This window comes from Excalfactoria chinensis, chromosome 4, assembly GCF_039878825.1.
Source record: "Excalfactoria chinensis isolate bCotChi1 chromosome 4, bCotChi1.hap2, whole genome shotgun sequence".
In the NCBI taxonomy this organism is placed as follows: domain Eukaryota; kingdom Metazoa; phylum Chordata; class Aves; order Galliformes; family Phasianidae; genus Excalfactoria; species Excalfactoria chinensis.
The window spans coordinates 54,189,971-54,216,963 of NC_092828.1; the positions used below are offsets into that span (position 1 = coordinate 54,189,971).

General features: G+C 41.5%; 1 protein-coding gene across 5 annotated transcripts in view; it reads right to left on the minus strand.

The window, feature by feature from the left end:
- JADE1 (jade family PHD finger 1) overlaps positions 1–26,993 on the minus strand; it is a 40,406-nt gene that overhangs the window by 11,249 nt on the left and 2,164 nt on the right. For 4 of the 5 annotated variants that reach the window (XM_072336362.1, XM_072336361.1, XM_072336365.1 and 1 more), the window contains exons 2-8: positions 20,725–20,802; positions 11,376–11,458; positions 7,912–8,069; positions 5,367–5,554; positions 2,320–2,531; positions 1,085–1,252; positions 338–454 (exon numbers count right to left, since the gene is read on the minus strand). In XM_072336362.1, the coding sequence (XP_072192463.1) occupies positions 338–454; positions 1,085–1,252; positions 2,320–2,531; positions 5,367–5,554; positions 7,912–8,069; positions 11,376–11,458; positions 20,725–20,776 (978 nt within the window). In that variant the 5' untranslated portion in view covers positions 20,777–20,802. Of the gene's footprint in view, positions 1–337; positions 455–1,084; positions 1,253–2,319; positions 2,532–5,366; positions 5,555–7,911; positions 8,070–11,375; positions 11,459–20,724; positions 20,803–21,541; positions 22,107–26,993 lie in introns of those variants that run through there. The other variant, XM_072336364.1, reaches the window with a different exon arrangement.

The following is a 26,993-nucleotide window of genomic DNA, read 5'->3' on the forward strand; positions in this document are numbered from 1 at the left end:
AATTAACATGGGTTTCAACACAGAAGCATTCAAACTTCATTTTTGTACGTGATACATCACAGAAATATATTTTCTCCCTCTACTCAACAAGGTTTTATTTCAGTGTACTAATAAACCTATCAGCATATCTAGAAATTAGAAGTGCTGTGGGATGACTTTGTTATTTTTATTACAATTTTACAAGAAGGAAAGAGCACACTAACTTTCAAAAGCACTTTGTGCACCATTAAGTTCATAGCAGGAAACATGAAATCAAAGAAGTTGGACTGTGGAAACACATCAGGCTTATCTCCTAAAAAAACTACAAAACACAGAGTCACTCATGCTATTAAATTACCTGTATAGAAGCACCAACTTTTTCATTACAAAGGCTGCATATCAATGCCCATCTACTGCTGGGAATATGAGAAACCTTGGTAATGGGCTCCATCTTCTCTGGGCTTCCAATGCTCACCTACAAGAGTGGGAAAAAAAAATAAATAAATAAAACACAGAGTGATTATTATGACTGAAAATGGAAGCATCTCAAAGAAATCTTGTACTTGAACATCAAATGAGCAAGGTCACAGCTACTCAGTTTGTAAGGAACTGAAGTACAGCTTTTTACAAGATCAGTTTCTCACTGCACAAAAACAGTTTCACGCTGAACACCATCAATTTGAAGTTATTGCAGAGGATGAGTATTTTGGTTGTGAGAACCCATACGAATTCTTACATTTAAACTTCCCCTTCTCTCCCCCCCACCCCAATATTCAGTTTGCAAACTAAAATGGTATTTGTGCATTTGTTAAATGGGCCTTGCCAGCCGTTCTCCCTTCTGACAGCCAACTCTGATTGACAAAGGTTAATGTAATTACTTTCTTTTCAGATGATGCATCATCCTGTTAGATTTTCCATCCTAACCCTAAATGAGAATCTTTGATACTGCCTTGCTAAGAGGTTCCATATATACATATGCTCATCACTGCAGCAACACACACTAGGCTGCAGCAACACACACTAGGCTAGACAATATTTTAGACAGATTCTTCTCTCTCAGAATCTGCTTCTCTGAACACGGGCACTCTAACAGATCAGCACCTACCTCTGGAATCCATAGAGCACAGCTGACATGAACCCACTTGGTGCCGCTGCGGGTCGGCTTCATGGCACCACCCTTCTTGGGACACAGCAAGCACTTGGGCTGAACACCAAGAGCACAGGTCCTGCACAGCCAGCTGCCTTCTGGCACCTTCAGGATACCGTAACAGGCCTGTATTCAGTTACAGGAAAGAAAAAGAAGACAGAGGATACAGCATGCATGTGTGCTACTTCTTAGCTGTTTACACGTTGTCTTTCAAAACTCTTAAGATATTGTTTGTGGGATTGATAACACTATAGAAACATCAGTTTGTAAAGAATCTTGGGACACCTTCATGCACTTAGCCAAACACATGACCCATTCACTCCTCTAACAGACCTTTCACTGACAGAAACCATGACCAGCTGTACAGAATTTGTTCACCCCACCAAAGAGTGAGGCAAATGCTAACAGACAGCTCTGCAAACAGTGAGTGAGGATGAAGTTCAGTATCACAAAGACTACACGCACCAGGAAATGGGCTGTATCTATTTCACAAGACAACAACTACCAATTCAAGAGCACCACTGTGTAATACCCAATGTATTCTTATTGAGAAGGAAAAGTACAAAATAAGCAACAAAAATCACTTTTTCTTTTTTTCCTCCAAAAGACTGTCTTTATGAAGACCTCCATCTGAATCTCTCAATTTTAACCTTTGATTTTTAGATTTGATGTGATCAGAGACTAAAATGAAACTGTTACACAGGTCTAAAAACATCAAGGTTACTCTCAAGAGCACCCTGTAAAATACCTTACAACTTGTAGGTAAGATTTGTACCTTGCAGTTTTCTTAGAGGTATTTCTTTACTGTTTGTACAAATACATCTAAGTAACATGTGCAAGTAAATGCCACTCTTGCCCATGAGGCAACACAGCCTTCCAAATGTTGAGTGACAAAGCAAATTCCTTTGAGTCTGAAGGAAGGACAAGCTGCAAAAAAGGCATCTTCCATTGTAAGAAGCAGCCAAGAAATCAGGTATGCCAGAACTGCATCTGCTGTTCCATGCTAAAAAGGCTTCTAACCTGCCACAATTTTTCAATTCTGTCGTTTCTGATTTCATCCCAGTGCAACAGAGAACTCTGCACCAGCTCAGAAGATCAGTGTCTGTCACTGGAAAAATCCAATCTATCACCTTTAGTGGTTTGGCTACCTGTTACCACCCCTACGCCCCCCTACAGTTCCCCAGCTGCCATACCTGGTGCACACAAATATTGCATTTGTCACAAAACACCATTTCGTTGCCATCTTCTCCATCTGGAGACTGACAGACATCACAGACAACATCTTCATCATATTCAATCCCAAGTCCTTCTTCTGTCTCAATAGCATGATTCATGTTATCATAGCATCGTTGTTCAAACTCTTCTATGACCCTTTCCATTGTGTACTCATCCAGCTCAGGCATCCCTGGGAAACAGAATTTGTTATTTAAAGAGAACAACAAACCACGATGAATAACTATGCACAACTCCAGCTTGTGAGCAACAGCTGAGTAGATACAGTGCAGCTCCCCCCACCCCAAACACACACCTTTCATTCATCTCTAGACAATCTTGCCCATTCCAGCATGAACAGTTTCCAACAGAAAAAAAGCAAGTCAGGAAGTCATCTAACTATATTAAATTAACAGGAGCATCGTATTCAAATCAATTTCTAAATATCCTCAAAGTCCAGCTTCCCAGACTTGTTCTATTTTTAACTTCTTGGACAGCATGAGCTATGGCTTTTGTTGCCTTTTTGTGACATACACGTTCAGTCTCTGGTAAAAGACTTGAGAGTGTTCTGAACCAAAACTTGATGAAAGAGCAAAAAGCAGTGACAAAATCTGGTACAATACTTGAAGCAAACTTACAGTTTCTAATAATGGTTGGCTTAAAAAAAATAATAATAATTAAAAAAAAAAAAAAAAAAAAAAGAGTTCTGGCCCAGTCAGCACTTCTCCTCTGTCTTGCATTTCTCATTTGCCAGGAGAGAGAGATGTAATACTTCTACAGCTGGTAATACACTGAGCTACGCCACAACAACACGACACACAAACACATGTCAAACTGAGAAAGCTGTATTACTAAAAATACTCATTTTCCCCTTGTAAAGTCAGCCTAGAACAAGAATTTCCTTGTTCTTCAATCACTACAATGAAGCATAGGCTTAGGATGACATTCTGCTTTGTCCAGCTCCTAATGCCTAACACTCACTGTGACATACAGAACATGATAACCTCACAATGTGTGCTTTAACATGAAAATCCTCCTTTCAGCTCTCCCTGTGAATAACTGAGCAACACATGACAGAAGAAAAATACCTCCCTAGATCTCAGGTTGGAAAAGGAACACTCTACAGAAGTGCATCTACCTCCCTTATGGACAGGGACACTTATGGCAGAGTTAAGTTCATTTCCAGCTACACAGGATGAACAGCTGAAAGGCAGCAAATGGGAACATGCCAAATCCCACTGATAAACAAGTGAGCATTGCCCTGCAGCCCAGAGATGTCACAAAGGCAAGGCAGGTTATCACAGGAGTTAGAGAAGTTTGCAAGTAAATTCTAATTTTGTCATTAGAATTTACTATTGCTTTACAAAAAACAAAACAAAACAAAACACCTCAAAGACATCACTGACTGTACATTGCTAAGAGTTATAAGAAAGGAATGAAGGTGCTGTGACTTCATTTTGGCCTTTTAAAGGAAGATTATATATTTTCAATACCCGAAACACTGCAGGTATCAAAGAAAACACCGTGAGCTTATAGCTGCAGGGACACCAGAAAGCAAGTGCTGCAATTGCACATCAGGAAGTAGTTCACTTCTTAATGCCCAGGCATGATGTGTTCATGTCAAGAGCTATCTGCTGCAGCACCTCACGCTGCAAGCAGGGTGTTTCTGACAGCTTCCATCTTGGTCCCACCTGTAGGTGGTGTGCCTATGGTGTCTATCCGTGGTGTACTATGGGCTTCACATATGGTGCAAAGCTGCATGACAGAGAGGCCCCTGAGTGCACTTTATCACAATTGCTATCACACTCGGTTTAACACTCTGGTAGATCTCCTTTGGTTTTGGCAAGAATAAGGTACATTATCTATATTGGATAGATGGGTATCAATTACAAATCACACAACGTAATTTCAAATGTTCTTTATAAAAAGCTAAAGAGACTTGCTGCTGCTGCTTTCCTGATGGTACCTGGAAAAGCAACCTACACTCTTAAATCAACTCTTTTATGTTTTAATTTTCCAAGTTCAGTGCCAAACCTGAACAGAGATCCGGAGAAAAAAAAAAAGGCCTGGCTCAGAGATCAGGTCAAGTCTGGCTCATCTGTTTCTTCCATACGTGGGTTTAAAATGGAGATACTTTCAAAAAGTTAGAAATGGTCAGTTTTGTGGTTTGCCAGGTCTTGAGCCATGCCACACATGGGCTCAAGCCATGTTATCTCCTGAGACTAGGCAAAGCAGGGAACTGCCACAATGCAAAGACAAATCAGCAGTGTTTACCAGCACATCCAAACCTCTTCCACCTGGCACAGGACTTTTTCCCTTTGTAAACAATATTGTAAAAGCCCTGTGCTGACTTGGAGACTCTCCAATTCTACTGAAACGCACTTCAGAAGCACGCATCTTTCAAATGAGTAACCTTGTTCCTTCCCTGAACCTTCCTCCACACAACCTATCCCACAGAAAGGCAACGTTTGCTCCCTCCGGTGACAGTTGCTCTTCATGACTCAGAACTGGAACACACAATGCAAGTTTTGGGAGGTACCTCAAAAAAATCACCGTAAAAATTTCTTATTGTTTCATTTCCCGTGTGATCAACTGGCCTAAGTTTGCTGCACCTCCTAAGACTCCCTGTCTACCATCTTTGCACTGAACATCACTAGCTGAAAAGGAGGCTAGAGATATGTTTGCAGAAAAAAATACACGATTAATGCTGCATGGATTGCTAGCCTTGATGGCAAAATATAAACTTTGTGAAAACTCCCTTGTAAAATTGGAAGTACCAGAGAAGACCATGTGGCCAGATTCTGATCTTGTCTAAGGAGATACAACTCAGTGGTTATGAAGACACATATATTAGGGCTTAATTACATCAGGACTGCAGCTACCCGAAGGTGATTACCTGCTCCTCAGACCTCATATCACCTCTTTCCACCACTGACTCCCCCCTTAAAATTCTTCTCAAGTTTGCCAACTTTGAGACAAAATGAAAGCAAAAATAAAAATAAAACTTGCACAAATGCTCACTGCTCACCCATTTCTTTGAATTCTTCGTTGGCAAGTTGCAGCCACGCCACATCCACATCGCTGAGGTCATAGCGGCACACGCTGTCAGCTAAGGTTCGAATGTCAACATAACCCAGCTCTGGAGGCTTTGTGCCTGATGAAGAAATATACTTCCGGGGACGTGTAAATGTGACAGCTTTTGTCTCAGACACAATCCTAAAACAAAGAGACAAGCACATACTGGTAAGAGGGGTTGCTTAAAGACCCATTTCTGAAGAAATCAAAATGCCTCATTCTAAGTGGCTAACAATCAATAGCACTCTTCTAAGCGTATCTTGTACCACTGAGAAGGGAACAGAAAACTGTACATAGCAATTTTATAAAGGATTTGCAATATTATGAGAAATTAACTGGAGTTGACTAGAAATCCATTTTGTTCACAGAACTATAAATACAATGAAAAGACTGGAGGAGAGAACTCTGGCTACTCTTACCTGGAATTCACAATCCTTGAAAGCTGGAGTAGATGCTGTATTTATGTGGTAGCGGTTGTCATATACACACATTAGACTGTTTTAGGACTTCCATCTGCTAACTACCAATCAACTACAATTAAAGAATGCAATGTTCACGGCATACCGCCTCTGGGTGTTTGGGATGGGTGTGTAGCTACAGCATCGCCGCCTTTTTGAAATTCAGAACAACTTCCCACTGAGATTCAGCAATTCGCAACAGCTTTCTCTTCACTTACCCCAGCAGATCCAAGCTCTGGCATCCTGGCTCTGCATTTCCTCTTTCAAACACTAATCCCATGCTGCACCAAAGCTTTTTGTGCAAGTATTCACCAGTAGCCTCTGAAACCTATGTCCCCTCAGGGTCTGGAGGCTCCAATTGACCAACAAATAAAACATGAGAGTGTCTCTGAGCTGCAAGCCAACTGAAATTTTGCTTAACTGCCAGTATTGGTTTTGGAGACAGGAAAGTACCTGTAGCACATAACTCATTTTACATCAGATTCTTGAAATACTGCATTTTCACAAAGCCAGGAGCTGTGGGCAGAAATGCAATCTGCAAAGCACAGCAGCCATTCTCCCAGCAAGCTGAAGATTTGCCTCCAAACTGCCAGACATCTCTATCAGTTTAGCCACAGCGTGATCCTCCCAGTAGCGGATGCTGCATCTTCTCTGTGTTACCTGCACATACCAAAATAAATTCCTCATGCAGCACTGCTATTGAAGACTTCTTTTGTGCTCCAGACCAACATGGGAGATGGCAACATGGTGCAGGCAGAGCTTTCTGCTGAGAACAGCCTAAGCTTCACAGCAGGGAGGATGTTCTCCACTCTGTTTTGCTCCCAGCTGTGTCCCTTACAGTAGAAAGATCTCCTGATCTGCGATTAATGTATCTGCACATACAGATCTCTGTGAACTCAACCTATTTCAGCCCTAAATCTTCCCCTCACCTAGGGTAATTCAGACAATAAATCTGAGAAATCATAGACAAGAGCTGAGTGCTAAACTCTGAGCTTCTACGGTACCAAAGGGATTTGTGGCAGAATAAGAGCCTGAATGATATTGCCAGGCTAACAGCATTGCCAGGGCTATCGCAGGTTATACTCTGCAGTATTAAAATATTACAGGCTACTGCATCCCATGGAGAATTTATTTTAAACTAGGCACTGCTCATTGAATCTACTGTACCATAAATTCCTCCCTGAGTACCTCTCTACATTGAAAGTACAACCTCTGGGCCTTAATAGAAGTTGTATTCCATAAGATTTTTTTGCTGTGTGTCAGAGACTGTGGTGGCCCTGTTGGCACTGGTGTGTCATTTAGTAACGCCTTACATACCAGGCTGGACTTACTCAGAGATCTAGCCTGCATAAATGGCAATAATCCTTTCCTCACTTCTTCTAACTTCAGTCCTAACTAAGCATAAAACAGATAGATGGGCTACAAAATGCTCCTGGCCCTGCAAGTGGGCTGTTTCACTTGAAAAAGAAAACAACATTTAAGTGTAACAAACAAGGGAAGGAAAATAAGGGTTTCTTGGACAAGAGCAGGAAAATCTCACATTAACATATTGTTGCATGCACATCTGGACGGTTCTTACAACAGCTAAAAATGAACAACAATGTTCTAAGTTAGTAAACAAAATGACAAAAAAATAATATAAAACAACAAGAAAATAATTTGTATTTTCTCTAGCCCTTAACTTTGACTTGCCGAATTGCACCCTGAAACCTATGGCTCGGAAGTAAGCACAGGACACATCACACAAGAAATTCCCAGCAATGCTGTGTGAGATCAAGCCTGGGTTTAAAATTGGAAAGCATTTTTAAGGCTTTGTCATCACCCTTCATCCTAATGTCAGGCCAAAAGTGATTCTCTGGCATTAATATTTCAACACATTGGCAGAAAGACACAATTTTTGACTTCTATGACCATTCAAAAAGCTGAGACATGTTGCTTTTCCTAGATGGATAACATGGAATAAAGCTCAAGAAACCAAGGCAACACAGACATAAGCTGCTAGCATAAATATGTATTTGTTTACATTCCTCCAAACTATACCTGGCTACTGGTTCTGGGATGGTCCCTGGGCTAACTGGCACCTGCACTCCCTTTTCCCACTCCTGCCTCCAGGGGTCTGCCAGCACATAGTATTCGTCAGGGTTCAGCTGGAAGGAGTCATGTAACTTCATGGCAGTGATCAGGTCCGTTCTGAACACCTGCAAAGAGAGTGACCAAGAGAGAAAAATAGAGACACTGACATTTGATATTTACACTCTATGATTCACAGCTCCAGGGTAACCATGGAGCGCAGCACATAATAAGGTCACTGTATCAACAGTCAACTAACCCATCCCACTGCAGGACAGAAGTTTAACTTCATTGAAGAAAAAGGGGTGGCAAAAGGTGCAAATGCTGACATGATGACTTGAGTTGCCTCCTCTGTGAATCCTGGTGTCGTCCCCCCCCACTGGAAACATGATGCTGCATAATGCTACCCAACTTGACCTCCCTCTTGGCAACAATAAACACCACACAAGCTTTTAGTTTTAGATCAGCAACATAAGGAAGACTCAATTTTGCTCAAACTAATTCTTAAAAACAAACAAACAAAAAACCCAACTATTGCATCTCTGACTAACCCAAAGGCATTCTAGAAATTCCCTGTGATAGAAATCAAGGCGTGATAACACCATGACCAGACACAAGAGGAAATTCTACCAAGATGAGTCCTGCCATTATTTAAATGACTCTTCCCACATACTCTTGCCAGTATTTAAAACAATAACTCAAAAGATAAACAAAACAATCCCAGATGTGAGTTCTGGTGGTAGCATGATGTTCAGCAGATGTGCTTGCTATTCTGTCAGCTACAGACACCAAAGCTGTTGTTTTACTTTGCCTTTGCAAAAGCATCAACCTCTAAAGCCAGCAGTATCTTTGCCAGCGTCTGGGTTAGCAGTCATCTGCAAGCAGTGATGCCATCTTCCACAAGCCACAGAGTGAAATCAAAGAGATCCACTCCTGAAGCAGGCATGGTGTGCCACTGCTGCGGTGCTTCAGCCACAGCTAGTTTGCCACTGCCTGTCAGCGCTTCAGGAAGCAAAGAATGGCATCAAACGTGTCAGAACTGCAAGACTGTACTTGTCTGTCCATCTTCCAGCTCTCCCCACCCTGCTCTCCCTGCAAGGCAAGGCTGCTGTCAACTACAGCAACAGCACTTAGCGCCCCTTACCTCCACAGCGCTATACATTGTTACTATTAAATGTTGCATTCAAAGGAAAGGATTAAAAAACAACTAAGCAACAAAAAAAAGTGAGCACCACTGAGACAAGAAGGCAGTAGGCATCTATCCAGCCCCACACTGCACAGTTATAAAAAGAAAGCACTCCTGGACTATCTTATGGGGCTCCTAACAGAGCAAAGTTGCAACCTCCTGGGCCTCCAACCAGTCCCAAAACAATGGTGGTTTTACATTAATTCCAGCCAGCCACTGCACATGGATGAGGAAGTGTCTAACCAGGCAGGCTTCCCAAGGACAGCAACTTCTGTCATACACTAGTCACACACCTGAAATCTCAACACATTATCTATGCTTTTGGGGAAGTATTTCAGGGGAACAACAAACCTGATGGCTAATCACACTTTCAAGACTATTTAAAACTATGATCTGCCTTACAATGCAGCCTATCCAGTCACCTCTTCCCCTTCCCAATACTCACATACTCCCAACTTCTCTTTCAGTATGCTTCTGCTCTGCCTTTATCATTAAAAAAAGTAGGAAAATGACATTTTTTTCTCAGCATTTCTCTTGACATGGTCAAAAAACCTGCCATCCTTAAAGCAATGACCAATATCACTGTATGAAGGAAGAGGTAAGTACAGGTAATGATGAAAATAGATTGTTTAAAACACAAGTCCTATGGGGCTGCAATCAAAAAATGAAAAATAATCCGCAAAGCTAGCATTGTCACAGAACAAGCATGCACAGCACTTTGAAGTTATTTCAATTAATGCCATCAAATTAAAGCAAGGAGTGCAGAACTTGTTCAATCTGAGAAGCAAAGCAACCCAAGCTCTCAGATAAACTTCCCACGAAGCTCTGTCAAGAGAGATGCTAACACAGTACTTGACAGCCAAGAAACTCCTTCCCAAGCCAGTGGCCCTGTAACACCATTCTTTCTGCTCCAATTTCTGATGAAAATCAGACTGCCTGGAGCAAAGCAGAGCTCACTGAAGTGCTTGGCTCTCAGCAGCACTGAACACTTCAAAGTTAAAGGGTGAAATTCTGGCCATGCTAAAGTCAACGGGAATTTTGCCACCAACATCAGTGAGACCATGATTTTATCCAGGGAGTTTAGCAAGCATCACCTTTCTGCCAGCACACTTACCATTAAAATAGTGCGCTGTGGCAAAGCAGAGGGAGAGAAGTTGAAATGGCTGTGAAACTGACCTAATATATGAAAAAGTATATGAAAGTCCACCCACGCTACAAGAAAACAGCACAAAACTGGAAAGATAATGACAAAAAACACAAGGGAAGGGAGAGGAGAAACAGGATTACAGACACACAAAACCAACAGCAAAATCTGTGGTTATCCAAGATTATTTCTTGATGTGCTTTGTGGATTAGTTCTCAAAACTGAGTCTAGGCTAACTAAGGAAAGCAAGCTGACTGACAGCTCTGGTGACTTTCCAGAGCTCTGTACATTCACAAAAATAAAGAAGCTGTTAACACTCAGCAATAAAAAAAATAAAAAAGCAATGAAAAATCAAAATAAAACATAGATCACAAGCCAACTAACACAATGGGGAATGAAGGAGATTCTTCCCCTGAAATTTCTTTTCCTGGATTTTGCTAGAGTGTTGCAGGGGGATTCATAGAGCATGTTTCTGTACACCAACCACTTGCTAATGAATCAAAAGTACTTGTTAACAGACAAGTAAGTTGAATCAAGAAATCCTGTCTCTTAAATCTAATGCTATCTTTGCAGCCTCTGCAGGGTTTGCAACACAGTATTTGCCTGAACATAGGGAGATACAGCATGAATTGGATCCTGTTTATGTGTTACTAATGGTTGATCTATCTGAGAAAGCTTAAAACCACTTTCATCTCCCTTGATCTGACTTCCTAAAAGCATGAGGGAAGACAGAACTATCAGGAAGCAGATTTGACAAGCACATGAACAAAGATCACATATCAAGACCCAATACTAACTATGAAATAAGCGTGCCTAAGATAAACTTCTACTGTCAATTCTGATGCCCAAAATATTAGAGGACTCTACAGCTGTATTAAATGAACATCAGACTATGCCAAAATTCTCTGACAGAAACTAATGCTGGCAGCTGAGCTCTGTGATCTCCTGGCCAGAAATAAAAAGGCAAAGGAGGGGGTGCTAGGTGCCAGTTGAAATGGATCAGAAAGAAAATAAAGTGCAATTCAAAAGACAAGGATCCATGTCCAGAACACACATGAACTATTTGATAGATGCAACAAAATGGTAATCGTATTCCAGAAATACCTCAGAAGGTTTTCTATCTTCTTGTCTGGAACATGAAGACCTCCGATGGCGAGATCTGGAATGCTGGGACCAGGTGGACAGACCTAGAATACAGAAAAGATCATTTGTAGACATTGCTGCCAGCTTTCTTGCTTTCAGCACACCCAACTAGGCCTATGTACTCCTGCAGGATCATGTGAGCAAGGTAAATCAGAGCTGGGCTTCTAGGACAAACCTGAAAAAGACTCTCAAAATGAACCAGAAAATAGAAACTGTTCAGTCTTCAACTTCTGTAGTTACTTCTCTGTTATATTATCTCTGCTGATGTATGTATTGGCTGCACTGTACTTAGAGCCTTCCACCCAGCATTTGAACACAGTCATCTTGTATCATGCTTGCTTCTGAGCATCAATAATGTACTTTCTGCAGGCTAATAATACCTGATGAGGTGGTCTGTTCACAGCCTGAGATGTAATCTTTAAGTTTAATGTATTCATGTTCTAATTACCTGTACTGGTTATCCAGTTCTACCTAGAGCAAGGCTTTTCAAAATAGAAACTGACATGCCAAGTCAGTTATAGCCACAAAAAACAAGCTGCTCTCTCTCCTAAGCCAATCTCTTGGTGTGGTTGGACGATTTTTGTCAGCAGAATTATTCATTACATTCCAAACAAATGATACCATTTTGCCTTGAAATTTTGTGACAGAAACTCTGTCAGCTTTCACAAATATTGTAACAGGAGGAAAGGAAAAAGAGAAAGGAAGAAACTACGCTCTACTGACAAGGCAGACACCACAGTGTATTTATAACTCAGCAAATCAACTCATTTTAATTTAGCAACATTTATAGGTACAGCCGGTATTTTCCACTGCCAATTAAACAGCAATAGCAAAAAACAAAGCGCCAATAAATTCTTCTTGGGTGAAGAAATTAAGGACTTCTAATAATGCCTATTATGAGTGGGAAGCCAGGAACTACATGGAACTCTGAAGGCTAAGTGCCCCTATTTTACAGTTATTAGAAAAAAACCAACAGAAGCTTCAGCACTGTGATTCCCAGGTAATGCACACACCTCTTTCATGCCATACAGGAACTACAACGGTGAGAAGTAAAATAACGGGTACAGTAACTGCCATCTCTATTTCTTTACTGGGTCATCTGAAGAGAGACATCAAATGTCTATTCCTGACTTTGGTCACAATACACCTGAGTTAGAGCGCTGGATTAATTAACTACTGCGTGCAATGTGAAGAGTCAAGTGTTACCGCTTGTGAATTTACAGAACTTTTGCGTGTTTTTTAGTTGTTTTGTTGTTGTTTGTTTTTTTTAAAGCTACATGAAAGCACACTACGTAAAACTTCCATATGCAAAGGACATACAGAAAGTCAACTCTTTACAGTGGTAGATAACAGCAGGACAAGGGAAAATGGTTTTAAGTTGAAGGAAGGAAGATTTAGGTTGGATGTCAGGAGGAAGTTCTTTACTGTGAGAGTGGTGAGGTACTAGAATAGACTGCCCAGAGAGGCCGTGGATGCCCCATCACCTGAGGAGTTCAAGGCCAGGCTGGATGGGGCCCAGGGCAGCCTGATCTAGTACAAAATGTGGAGGTTGGTGGCCCTGCCTCTGGTGGGGGGTTGAAGGTCCCCCCAACCCTTGAGGTCCCTTCCAACCCAAGCCATTCTATGATTCTATGATGGGGCAACTCAAAGGCAGCCAGCCTTTCTCAGGGCATTTATTATAATGAGTATTTTTTCCACATCAGTAACTTCCTACACTGAGAAAGGGAAGAAAGGAACATAACTCTGGTGAATGCACAGTGAAAACACGGTATTTTAGCAACTTACTAAAGAGCCTGTTGTATTTTCTGAGCAGTGTAAACTGACCATACATAATGCCACAAGGAAAAGGCGGAAGAATTTCTCATGAGACTGAAATTTTACTGCTGTCTGAGCCCTGTAACTTCAGCTAACAGGTAACCTTTGGCAAGAGCTTCACTTCAATAGGGAAAACATTTACTCACTGAATAAACAAAGCCCAGCTATAAGGCATGCATTCACAGATTCACATAACTACCACCAGACAAAAAAAGCATACAAAATTAAAGGAGTCAGTCAAATCACCGAATAATACTCAGTCTATCGCAGTATGAAATTTAACTACTCATGGAATCTTGAAGAAAAACTTCAGCTCTGCTTCCGCTACAGCAAAATATCAGTGCTCTTCACAGTGCCAAGACACAACACTGAACTACCCAAAGCTGCTTCCATCAAGGAGCAACATGCCCACTCCAAAGGTATCAACAGAAGAAGTACAGGAGGAAAATGAAGGACGTGATTTGACTATGCAGCATTATGTCTATATTCTGGTACTTAACCCAAAAGAGGGACCTCACTGAAAGGCAAAGTTAACAGGCAATTACTGCTACTTCAGTGATTAACAATCTGATAGTTGTGTCTACGTACATGAAGTAAGAACCAGTCCTGGATTACATGGAAGGAAGAACTTGCTGTGGTCAAAACATAGGATTCAGAACAGCTCTCCCATACTATAAAAGCACATTAACTTAATTGGGTATTTTAGAAAGATTCCAGACACTTTTCAGCAAGTTTATCCTCATACAGTTAATAAAAGGAAGTGAACAGCTTTCTGAACTCTAGGATCACCAAGGTTAGAAAAACCTCTAAGGCTCGAGACAAGAGTTACACCCTGTTTTAGGAAAATAACAAAACAACAGCAGAAACCATTGAAGAAGTCTGAACTGCTCGAAGCTTGAAGATGTAAAACCTTGGTAAGGTAACAGGATATCTCATGGGGAAAACGAGTTCTACAGCAGATGGAAGATTAATGAGATGTTAGAGAGAACCAACACCACCATAAGCTGTATTGAGTAGCAGTGAATATGAAAAATACTCAACCACAAAGCACTGAGCTAAATAAACATAGCCAAATGATGCAATGCTATCGCCATAAGAAATTAAGTACAAAAGGTCTCTTGCTAAGTGTCTATCCTCTCGTATGATTGGGAAAGTTAAGGCTCAACACAGTAGCCTAGCTAGCATCACTGCTCCAGGAGACACACCAAGCTCATCTTGATCCTTCCAATCAAGATCTTTTCAGATGGCTTAGGTGTTCATCACCAAGAATAAAGATACGAGGCTCATACCTCTAAACATGGCTTGGTTTTCCCATCTCTTTTATTTGCTTAAAGACAAAGAAACTCCCAAGCCCTCAAACAACTTAATGAGATACAATTCACAGCAAGAGAGGTAAAGCTCTAAGACACTGATGGTACTAGAAAGGAGACTTCCAGGGTATTACATACGGCTTACACCATAAAACCTGTTTTTATAATACCGCTACAGGGTGTACAAAGCACATGCACCTCCTGACAGTAAAAGAAAGCAATCAAGGACTGTGAATCCTTCTTCAGCATTTGTGAAGAGTACACATTTCCCAAAAGGGAAAAAAAGAAAAAGAAAAGACATCAATTCTAACTGTATCAATTTGCTAAATGATCTGTCAAAAACGTTTTGAGTCCAAGAAAGACCATCAAACCAGAAAACTCATTTGAACTAATAAAACAATTCTAACAGCCTCAGGGAGTTCTACCCCACAACTAATACACTACTCAGCATGAGCAGAAAAGGCTTAGCTATTATGTATCATGCACAAGGCTGTTGTAAAGCCACCTGCAAAGCACCCAGCTGTGCCCCTGCGGAATTACCTGCTGCTGCGGCTTCTGAACACTTCAGAGAGACTCAGATCACCTGGCGTCTGAAAGCACTTCTCCCACTGTAAATACACTCCTGTTCCACCATGCAGCAACAGAGCAAAACACCTCTGGCATGGATGCATATCTGGCTGTCGCTTCTGCTTAACACTGGCATTTCCAGATGCCTATATCCCCCCTCAGCTCACTGAGACAAACTAGGTGCTGCTGCCAACTGTCAGAGCTGCAGTCCGACGAGAAAATATAGATGCTCACAGCCTCCTAATTTAGTGCCTGACCCACAGCTGCTTACAAGAAGGTTTCATGCCATGTAGGCGTAACTCCACATGTCTAGATCTGAAATTCCAGCACAAAGAAAACGCTAACAGACTGGTGGCAGTTTTCCATTATATTGGGTATAGGAAGAGCTGTCTGTACACATATCTTCAGATCTTATCATTGAGAATGCAGAACATACACAAACACAGCCTAAGACATTTTATCAAGCCAAATCCCTCTTCTCATGTTTTTCTTGCTGGAGGACTGGCTCTCTCATCATCCTTATCTTTATATACAATAGCATACTATTATGCAATAATCTCATTCAAGATCAAAACAGGAAAAGCAACTGCCTTTTACTTGTCAATACTGCCACTACTGAAAAAATTAATGTTATTTGACAGCTATCCAATTGCAGGTGCCGAATGATGTGTGGATCCATATGATCTCAGTAGTGATTTACATCACTGCTGCTCAATTGCTCTGTACCTGATGCACACAGTGAGCAGCTTTTGCAGCACTCTGCCTCAGCAACTCAATACAAGTTCCCTTCCGTCATCACTTTTCTCAGCAGCACACATTTGAGTTTTACAGTCTCAGAGGACACATGTGACCATAGAGACACACATCACCATCTTATTCTTTTTTAAATCACCAGACCTAAGTGCCATTCTAGCTTCCTAGCCCAAGGCTCCCCATTACAGCATTGTTCTACCACAGGAGTGCATGAACTTTTATTGTCAATTTCGCTACAGATAGCTGAAGTCAATCTCAGCATCTCCCTAGGCGGCGTTCACAGTCTGACAATGCTACGCTGTTGAGACTTATAATTCAAGTGCAGTTAGGTACACTCAGTCTTAGCAGTCTTGTAAAGAAACATGTGCCTCTCCAAAACCAATGACGATGAGGATGTGATGTCCCCTCTTCAGATACAACAGCCTATCAGCCCAGGTAAATCTTTCCAATCACTCAAAGAGCAATCAGAAGTGCAACTCCATCACAAACCACCTATCCCAGCAAGCCAAGTCTTGAACTAAGCAGCAAGTTCTGACCATCTGTCATCAGTCCAAAAGCCACACCCTTCTATGCTGCTTTGTTCAAATCCTAGTGGTACAACTGCACTACACCCCTTGTTCAAACAGCATCCCTCAGCTAGCAATCCATTCAGCTGAAAAACAAGGAATGGAGTGTTTGTTTCCAAAGTGCTGCACAGCATTACCTGCACTGTTAAGTAACTGCCACATAAAAACGATGTACACACCTAAGGTTACATTTACAGTAGCGCTAATGATGGCACTTTGGGATCCATCCCAAACACCACGAGTCCAGTGGGATGAAAAGCCCTTTCTTCCCTAAGATCCCAGTCACTGAGTTAAAGCAACAGATACTGGTAGGATGTTTACATTTAAAGTAACATCAGTTTAGCAATGACAGCATAAGGGTACATCTAAATTACAGAACTATATTTCATAATCATTAAATATTATATCTTCCATTTCTCAGAAGTAATGTAACACTTTACAGAGCCTAGAAGTACTTTCCATCTGCAAGTCTCTTCAGTTCTTCTTTCAGACATCCATTATAGTTGCTGCAATACACTACCTGGAAAGGGACAAAAACTAACAAGTTGCCAGATGTAAATAAATGATACAAAACAAAAATCTTAAACCCTTCCCCAAGCCTCTCCCAGTTTATTCCCCTGGTTTGTACTTAGGCAAAAATTCAAAATCCTAAAGTATGTCTGGAGCCATTTTTTGTTCAATTCTATTCTATATGGATGTTTGAATGCGACCTATAATTTCAGAAAATGGAATCTCTGAGAACACACTGAGATATCCAGGGACTGGCTGCAGCACCGAGGTGCACAGCTCTCACTGACATCTTTTGCTCATTGCTTCAAATGTGCTATTTTGGTCTCATGTCTAAATGCAGACAGCTGATTTTAAGGGGACACAGCTCAACAACGTGCAGTACTTAGACTGAGGGGTGTAAGCTGTACACTTTTGGTGACTTTAAGTTTACACGTAACATACAGGAAAGAACCAAGTCAGAGGACAAAAGAAAATTAATGAGAAAAGCAGGGCTCATTAAGCTGCAAGGTTTTAAAACACTGTAAATAACATCTACTTATATACTTCCTCGTCTCCCCCCCACTAAAATATATAAGAAAATGCATATACTCCTGAACTGCAGCCACGCTGGTAAGCTTACTTCTGTTTTGATATATTTCACTCCTAAATAGTAACAATTCACTCTTCTTTCATCTCACAAAAGTAAAGCACCTTTTTCTTCCTCTGAAGGACTACAGACGTGCTTAAATCTTCAGTATAATACATTCCTAGTGCTTGGGGTTTAAGGTTTCTTTTCAGATCAACTTGTAGTCACAAGGCAGAAAACAAGCTCTCTATGTTTATTTACTTTTGTAGATAAATAGCGTTGTTAGTAGCACAGTTTCTATTACCTTATAAATATTTAGGCACCTGAGTTCAATAAGAAAAAAAAAAAGGACATTTCTTCATGTCAAAACATTTTCCTGGCAGCACTATTCCACCCCAAACAACTATCACTGTTCAGGTTATTCCAACAACATACACCAAGTGATGCTCATAACGAATCCAAGATGCCTCACACAGTCTATTAAAGCATAGTATGAAAACCCACTTTCAGAATTGAAAAAAATCCTATTGCTGGGTGCCAATCCTCACCTCACAAGATGAGGGAGTGTAGTGAAGAACTTTAAGCCAAAAAAACTATTGAGTTCAATGTGAAGGAGGAATTGGAGGGTCAAAAGGTGTTACTGACTGAAGGGAAGCAGACGTTTGGCAACAGGATTCCAACTAAGTGTTGATTAAAATTGCAACTTTTCAATTAGAAGGCAGCTGTTTGAAGCACTCAGAATTGTCTATTTAGTTGTTTTCTATCTGTGGGATCTCTAAGAAAGAAAAATAGCAAAATATTTAAGGGCTTCAAACATGCAGCTCAGAAGTGTCTACCTTTTACTTTTTTTAGGCAAAAAATAAAATAAAATTGCTTACCCTCCATAAGACTAACAGCAGCACAATGCATCAGAAATACTGACAAAGTAATAATGGATCTCCATACAGAAATTAACATAGCAGGACTGATCAGTAATTCTACCAAAGACAAGCAAAAATTAAACAAAGGCAAAACCCATCGGGCAAGAGCCTTGAAAGTAAAAGTATGTAAGAATATAATCAAATTCCTAAAACAGAAGTGGAGGAAAAGGACCTGAATGTCAGAAATTGTTCTCAAGAAAGTGTGAAAGACGAGAACTGCTGGAGATGCTGGCCCTACCATACATATTCTCTACTGGTAACATTCCTTCTGACTACTAACTTAACTTTTCCCACGTGTATCGTAGTAACACGAACCTGTACCTGAATTTGCCCAGTAAATGACAATAAAAGGGCAAACAACAGCATTAGGCCAAGAAAAAAAAGAAGAGCAATGAAACAGAATCGCTGTATTATTTGGTACACTACTTCTGACAATACTTGAAAATACATCTAAAATTTCACTGGCTTATGCCGTATAATTTATTAGGCTTTAAACTATAAAAGGGCAAGTTTTTTTTCTTTCCGTCTATTTTGTTTTCTTAGAAGTTGATCTACAAACAGCTGAAAACAGGTTTGTTGGGGTTTTTTGTTGCCTTTTTTTTTTCCCCTCAGAAAGCATAGAACTGTTGACTTACCAAACTTTTCTAGACAGAGCTCTATTTCAGACGTTTATATATACAAAGACATTACAAACAAGTATTATAATCACTTACAGGTCGGTCAACCATATTTCTTTCAGAATTTCAACTCTTAAGATTATTTACTTCATATCAAATTTGGTGAAGTGTGAAAAACAAGGCATACGAAGGGAGATTAAAGACTAAAAACTGAGAGAAAATGAAGATCATCATCAAAATGTAACACTATTACATAAAGCTGGCAGATAGGGATTGAGAAAACAGTACAGCAAAATTCTAATGATCAGCATCACATTTGTTGCTACTTGTCTACTTTAGAAGTCATTATATACTTCATCCAGAGAAAGATATACTTGTTTTCTCCACACAAGCATACCAATTTACATTCACTTTTGTTTTCTTTTTTAATAACTCCAAGCTAATATTCTAAGGAAGAAATATATATATATATATATATATTTTTCCCCAAAACCTCTCAACCTCAAGTAGTCCCGCAAAACCAAGCTAAATCCCACCCAACTTTAATAGTTAATCCTTATTTGGATGAGCTCCTAATCAGCTTGCTAGTTCTCACCTCCTTCAATCCCTTTTACCACTCCTTCATATCAGCTATAGTTTGCACAGGGTTAGTGTAAGGTGCTGATACGACTCTAAGAGCTGTCTGAGCAGCCCTTCCACGCAGCACAGATGCTCCTTGGCATCGCACGTAGGTGAAGAAGTCACCTGTTCAGGGCCGTAGTGCAGGGCTACGTCTTCAGACTAAATCCTTCACCTGGAAAGATCTCCCATCATCTTCCTTTATCTTTCACAGAGGACTCAAAACCAAGCTCAAAACGTGAAGATGTACACCCAGATAAGTCACATTAAAACCAGGAAAACAGCTCTAACAACTGGACAAGCGGTTCTATAGTCAAATACAATACATAGTCAAATACAATCCCCTTGTTTGCTGGGGGAAAGAAAACACCTTGGCACATCTGTACATTTCCCAAATTGCCTTTTTTATATTTTATTATAAATGAAAGATTATTGGTCACTGGAATCCAAACACGAGAAATCACACGGAGCTCAGTGTTAGTTACATCAGTATGGAAACAGCTGGATTTTATTTGGTTTTTAAAGAAAAACTGTGCATTCAAATCAGTGATGCACTGAATTCAGACTGTTGAAAGTTATGCCTTAAATAAAATCATCTTCAGTGGAAGCAAGCATTTTCATGTACCAACAGTCTTTACTACTGAAGTCTCCTGCAACACACCTTCCAACTGCATAAAGGAGTATGGGAACATGGAAGCAAATTTAAAACCCTCATGTCATCTTGTACTAAATACTGATGCGTGCACAAGGTTAGCACATGTCTCTGCCCAAGTTCTGTCCTTGCAGTGATATATTATGCTGATGGCAACTGAAGATCCAAAAAGAGAAACAAAGACCAACTTCTGTTTTATCTTACTAATTAACATGGGGCAGTAAATAAAGCGGGGAGGGAAGGATCGCGAATCCACATCCACCTGTGCTCAGAACAACGGAGTTAAAACTGGTTCCTCACACATACCTTCCCACCAAACCAACCAATATGCAAAGTGCCTCCGCCACATGAAACACAGCATTAAAATGCATTTTCAAACTCATAACCTACTGCACTCTACAACAAAGGAGCACTTACTGCCATTGTCATCAGAATTCTCACTGCTGCTAGGAAGCCGACGTCGTTTCATGATCTCCCCGGGAAACAGCAGGCAGCCTGCAAAGCAACGAGACAGCACTTAACTCAAGATAATAATACGCAGTCATCAGGTTGTGTTTCCGATGGCATTTGAGGATTTACAACACATAAGGGAAAACAAACAACTTTAAACAGCATCTGAAATATGAGCAGTGAATATCTCAAAAGGTGCTTAATTAGGTAATTACCCTCTGGGCAGGTGAAAAAAACAGGAGGGTATAAGAACAAGCCCACCAATACGTCCACCCAAAAACAGAAGCATATTTGTTTCTGAGGTTGAACACAACAAAGTATCTGCAGTAAATGAATTTGACTTGCTCTACCCATTCTGACACTACATTTGCAATACAGTAACATTTTAACAGCCTCAGTAAATATTTACTTTGGCTAATATGCCTTTGGAACAGTTTTATTCCTGCGTTAAGTGCTAGATTTGCAAAGTCAAAGATTAAAGTCTTCCCCTTGCATAAAAAATAAGAAACATCAGCAGTACCAAGCCAAGCTTTCCCAGATTAACTACATATGGATCATATATGCCCCAGAAGGTACCATCTCTAAGGTCAGAGTCACTTCCTCCTACATGCACATGTCTATCAGCTTGCCTAAACGCTAAATGCTTTTCAGGAACCACACCAACATCTGATTACACAGCCCCTCCAAGCTCCAAAGTTGGTGAATTTTAGTAATGCTGAGCTCAACTGCACACAGACTAGCGATGGAAAGGCAAATGTGCCTTATGTTTTCATTGGCTACTCACACGGTGCTGGTATTCTGTGTGTATTCCTTGCAGAATGGAAGTAAATTCAGGAAAAAGAAAAAAAAAAAATAGGAAGCTGTGAATAGCCAGTCAGCATTACATGCAAAAACTTGTTAACAGGAGTAAGTTGAAAAGTGGAAAACACATGACAAGAAGTGCAGAAAGGCATATCCGCTTTAAGTTGAACTGACAAGGACTCTAGATAGCACATCAAATCCCCTGAGCCTTTGCCTGCCATGTATCGATAGTGCTATCAACAAGGCCTGAGCGTTCTGCGAGCAGCAAAGCCCTGGTACGTGCCTTCAGGGCGCAGACTTGAAAATCAGGTGCTGAGACACTTCTGCTTCTAGGTGGGTGCAGAAAACCCAACCTCTTAATCTCCAGGTGAGGTGGAATTTCCCAGGAACCTCTTGGCAAAGCTCTTTCCATTGACCACTTCAGGAGGCTGATAACTACTTCTACTTTGTTCAATGACAAATGACTCATGGCAGTAAACTCCAGGAGAAGCCTTTCAACTTTTATGAGTAATTCTCAAAGTGAGGAGAAGACAAACCTAATGAGACAGCCTGACACTACTTCCAACTTTCAAAAAAGCGGAAATAAATCTCTTCAGAAAGGGGTTCACACAGAAATAAGCATTTTTGAAACAGAATTCATTTGATCATCTCCAGAAAAGCACAGTCACAGATTCAGTTGCTTCTGTTTTACACCTATGGTAAATTCCAATTTGTTTCTAGAGCCTGAGCACCACAAGATTTCCTCCTCTTTGATATTACACTGCATTAAACTGAACAGTTGGTGAATATTTCACCTAGGCCTGCTGTCACCACCGTGTAAAAGTTCACATATAACTTCTGATGGCAGAGAATGAAGAATCATTAATGACAGCCTCTTACAGTGTGTGAAGAATTCAGCCCAGAAGAACAGCTTTGGAGCAGACCAGAACTTTCTGCGTCTGACAAGCAGAAAGGTCACCAACGAGTAAACACACACACCAGCACAGAGCATAACAATCCTCTGAAAAGACCTGGTATAAATGGACTATTCCAGAGCCAAGTAATCATACGGTCACTTAGGAAATACTGGAAAGCAACACTCAGATCCAAACTGAGCTAAGACAGAACTAGCTGCTGTTAGGCCAGGACCCTGCTCCTTAAAGTAACATCTAGACTGTCTCAGTAAGGCATCTTGGATATTCCTGGTCAAAACCCTCACTTCTTGTTTCACTGCAGCACCACCTGAAAAGTAAGCAATCTAAAGCAAAATAACATTGCACATGCACACAGAGGAAGCACTCAGCCTTGAGATGAACAAGGAATCTGAGATTCGGCCCCCTGCATCTCTTCACACAAGCATGTTCTGCGTCCACCTTCTCCTAACCGCACTTTACAAATTATGAAATAAGGGATGTCCAGAAACTCTTCCCTTCTACTGTGGATCTTTAAAAAAAATTAAAAATACAGCAAATTATGCCACTTTTTTTTTTTTTTTTTCCTTTTTTTTTTTCCTTTTTTTCCCCCCCGACTGCAGTTTACAGGAACGGACGGTATTCACACCCTCCCTGTCAAGCTCTCAGGATTAGGTAGCTATTCTCCAGCAGAAAGAGAAGCCAGCACAGCAGCCACTTCTCTGCAGTACGGTGTGTTCAATAAGGCAGCTCATTTACCTGCCCACTCTAAGGCAGGTTTCTAAAGATGGCTGTATTGAAAAGCCTACATCCTCAAACACAACGTTACAAAGAAACACACAATTCAATGAAGTTTGTGTGGGAGTCTTTTAAAGATGTATACGAAAGGAGAGTTGAAATCCATACATCTTCCTTTCCTACCTTTGAACTTCACTGAGTTTTTGGGGAGCTACATCACTGATGGAAAAGCAGCGCTTGGCTGCTTTGAGCAATTGTCAACCCCCCTATGATTAACCCCTACATGTCCCGTCATTAAAAGGAATAAAGCAGTTTTTGATTTCTAAAATAACTTCAAACTGTTCTTTTTAAACACCATGCACCAGATGCTCGAGCCCGTAGCTCAGGATACACCATCTACAGGTAGCACTGGAACAACTAATAAGAATAGCCCACACGGATGGAAATGCTGCTTCTCCTGCGGTACCACACACACCACAGGCTGCTGCCAGCTAACGGGGACCTCACAGTCACACAACAACTGCAGCAAGGCTAACCACAGACTGACGGTGATGAGGCGCAGACCGGCGGTGCAGGCTTCCCCTGCTCAGCTACATGCACACACAGTTTGCACACTGAGAGGATACTGGAAATTTATGCCATTTTAGAAAATCTGCAACGAAATTAAGGAGGTATTTTTCTACCTTAAAAGGCAGAATGTCAGCCTTTCCAGTAAAAATACTCATCTCTTTCTCCTTCCCAGCCTGGGATTTCAGTGCTACCTTTATCTGACATTCCCACTCCTTCCAATCACAAAGGTTGACTGCATTTTGACATACAATCAGTATACTCGGGTACAAACATAATGCATCTAACTCACCTCTGATCTCATTAAAACACATATCTGAAACAGAAGTAGGCCTCTCAGTTCCAACTGTTGGGCTCACCAAGACTGACCGTACCACAGCTAGCACAACAGTACAAGCTGGCTATGATCAACACACACATAACGCAAATTCACATGTAAATACAATCGCAACAAAAGGGCAAAACATTTAAACCAAGCTTTACATCTCATACCAATAAGAAGTAAAAACGATGCAACGAGACAGAAAGAAACCACCCAGGGTACTGAGCTCAACTCCCAGCAACTGAAGGCAACCGAATAATTGCCGAACAGTTGTGGAGCTCGCACAAAGCACTCACTGCATCCACACACGCCACAGAACCACTTCCCACTGCCTTCACAAGTGCTTCTCTGAAGCAGCCAACCAAGCAGTGCCCCCCATCACTCCACTGATTGCTGTTTCTTCCGAACACATACAGCAGTCTGAAAAGGGCATTTACCCATATACAGTTTAACTGCAGAGTAAGCCCAGTGTTCAAGAGCTACAAAGTCCTGCAGCCCAAACACAACGAAGGCTGCCCAACACGCACACATCAAGCACTCCCCGAGCTTCCAGTTACACCCTGCTCTAACTAAAATTCTGGTGCCACAAGTAACAGCACCTCTCAGAAGTTTCGCAGAAGCAACTGGATACTTGCTGCCATTCAGAGTAATAGAGAAGACCTCAGGTTTTACTCTGATTTCCACCTTCACCTCTCACCCTACCATAACAATGGAGCACTCCTGGCAGAGCTTACAGCAGTGCTTGCACAGTTCAACAACGCAAAGATTCGATTTGCACACTAGGCCGGTTTTGATACAGATGAGAATCTTATTAAATTCTGTATAACAGTTCAGCTTCACTTCTTTGAAGGACCATCGTCTCTCCACTTCAAAGCCATAGTTTCAGAGATCAGGCAATGTGTCTGACTGGTAGCCTGCAGCAGGCTCTGCCATGCTCCCCACCTGAGGAATGATGCTCCACAGAGATGACTCCGGAGGTTTTATCCACCCCATGCCATCACGCTAGCTTTGAGAGCCAAGCTCTGGGCTTTACTTGTTGACTGGGTAAACAGCAAACACACAAATCTATCTTTGGAGTTAACACTGCAGAACTGATACTCTGATCATCTTAAAGACAAGATTACGCTGCCTAAATTTTTTCTGCCTACTTTATTTAGGAGAGCCTCTATTTCACAACACCTGTAAAATGCTGTGTGAATGAAATGATGAAATGATAATCCAAAATCAATGTCAAATGCATGGTGGATTTGCACGCTCTAATGGGGGTGAGCCACAGACATCTCACCCTACACACTAACAAGCTGTCCCTAAGAACACAGCCATTCCTGCTGACTTTTCACGCGGTGCACAGCAACACGACCCAGCACAGCAATGCACAGCAGCGAGCATCACTGCACTGCTTATCTCCTACCTCTACAGCAGGCTGATTTGAAACAACTGACAAGCAACAGAAGCTGCACAGGACAGCAATACCAAAATCCTTCCTCTCGCTTTTTTTCAGGCAAAGACACAAAATGCACTGCAGCGCAGCTCTTACTAGAGAACCTTCAGGGATAAACCTCCACGTAGAAAGTTCATCATTCAAACTCTGGCAGACAACTAACCGGAACCGTGTTAGCAGGTGGCAGTGTGACGAACTGCCATGAGCAGCTGCAGAGACAGGATGGGAAGAACGCAGAATTGTGACAGATGCACACACTGAAGACAAACTGAAATCTGGCTTTTCCTGAAAGTAATACACTGAGTGCCCTGAAACCAAGACCTAATTACATCCAGTACACCAGAGATCACTTCAGAACACTCACTGCGTGCATGGAAGTTTAACAGTCAACAGCAGATGAATACACTTGGTTTCTTCTGCTGCTCTCTGTTCAGTAGCTGGGTCGTGGCATCACCTCGCTCTTCATGAACTGGTGCAAGAACAGAAAACTGCTGTTTTCTTCTGGGCACAGTTACATCAAAAATACTATCAATCATTCCAACTCACAGAAAACTTCCTAACTCCTCTTTAGCAGCACAGAAACTTTGAAAGTGACATTCTGTAGTCACAAAGAATAGTACACATTCCAACCTGAAGTGAAATAAGAAAGCCCAAGACTCCAGATTTGGAGAGAAAGCCCTCAAGGCACCATGAAACAAAGGCAGCACGTTTCCAGGCCAGGAGCACTCTTCTCTAAGACTACTAGCATTAACTGCACCACCCTGCTCCAACCCCAACAAGGAAAAGCAGAAGTGTCTGAGCCCAGCACCCCTGAGACCCACACGCTCACTGCTATACCTGCACAAAACTGGTTCCTAATTCCTGTTCCCAAGTTGTGCTGGTGGAAGCAACTACCCAAAGTCCTGGCAAACCGAGCTCTGGCAGCGCACCCAGCCCACCATGCAGCCACCACGGCTCTGCCCTGCCACCAAGGAGCCTCAGCTCGGACGGTCCCACTGGAACCGGCAGCAGGATGCAAACGGCTGGGAGAAAGCACAGGAGGAAACACTGCACATTTTCTTCACCGTGAACTGGGAATGAAACCAGAGAAGCTAGAAGGGAAATGTGCAGCTGTGAAGGGGAAGGAGGTTTATTATTGTTATTGTATTTTAAACACGTGTATTACACAAAGCTCAAAAGCGGCGAGCAAGCGGTGTGTGCAGCCAGAGGGAAAACCTGACTGCTGCTGAGCGCACAGCCCTGCTGTTCCAACAACATCCCGCTGAGGGTGAGAAACCTCTCCAAACAGAATCACAACAAGCACGTTCTGGCATCGCTTTGTGAAGGCTTCAGGTTTGCAAGTGCGAGCAGCTTTTGACATGCTTGAAGGACAGCGCCCGCTTAAGAAGGACATCATTCCTTGTCACAGCAAAGCTCGTTTCTAAAAATTAACAAAGGCAAGCGGCACAAAAGCATCTAACCGATTTTGAATGAGAAA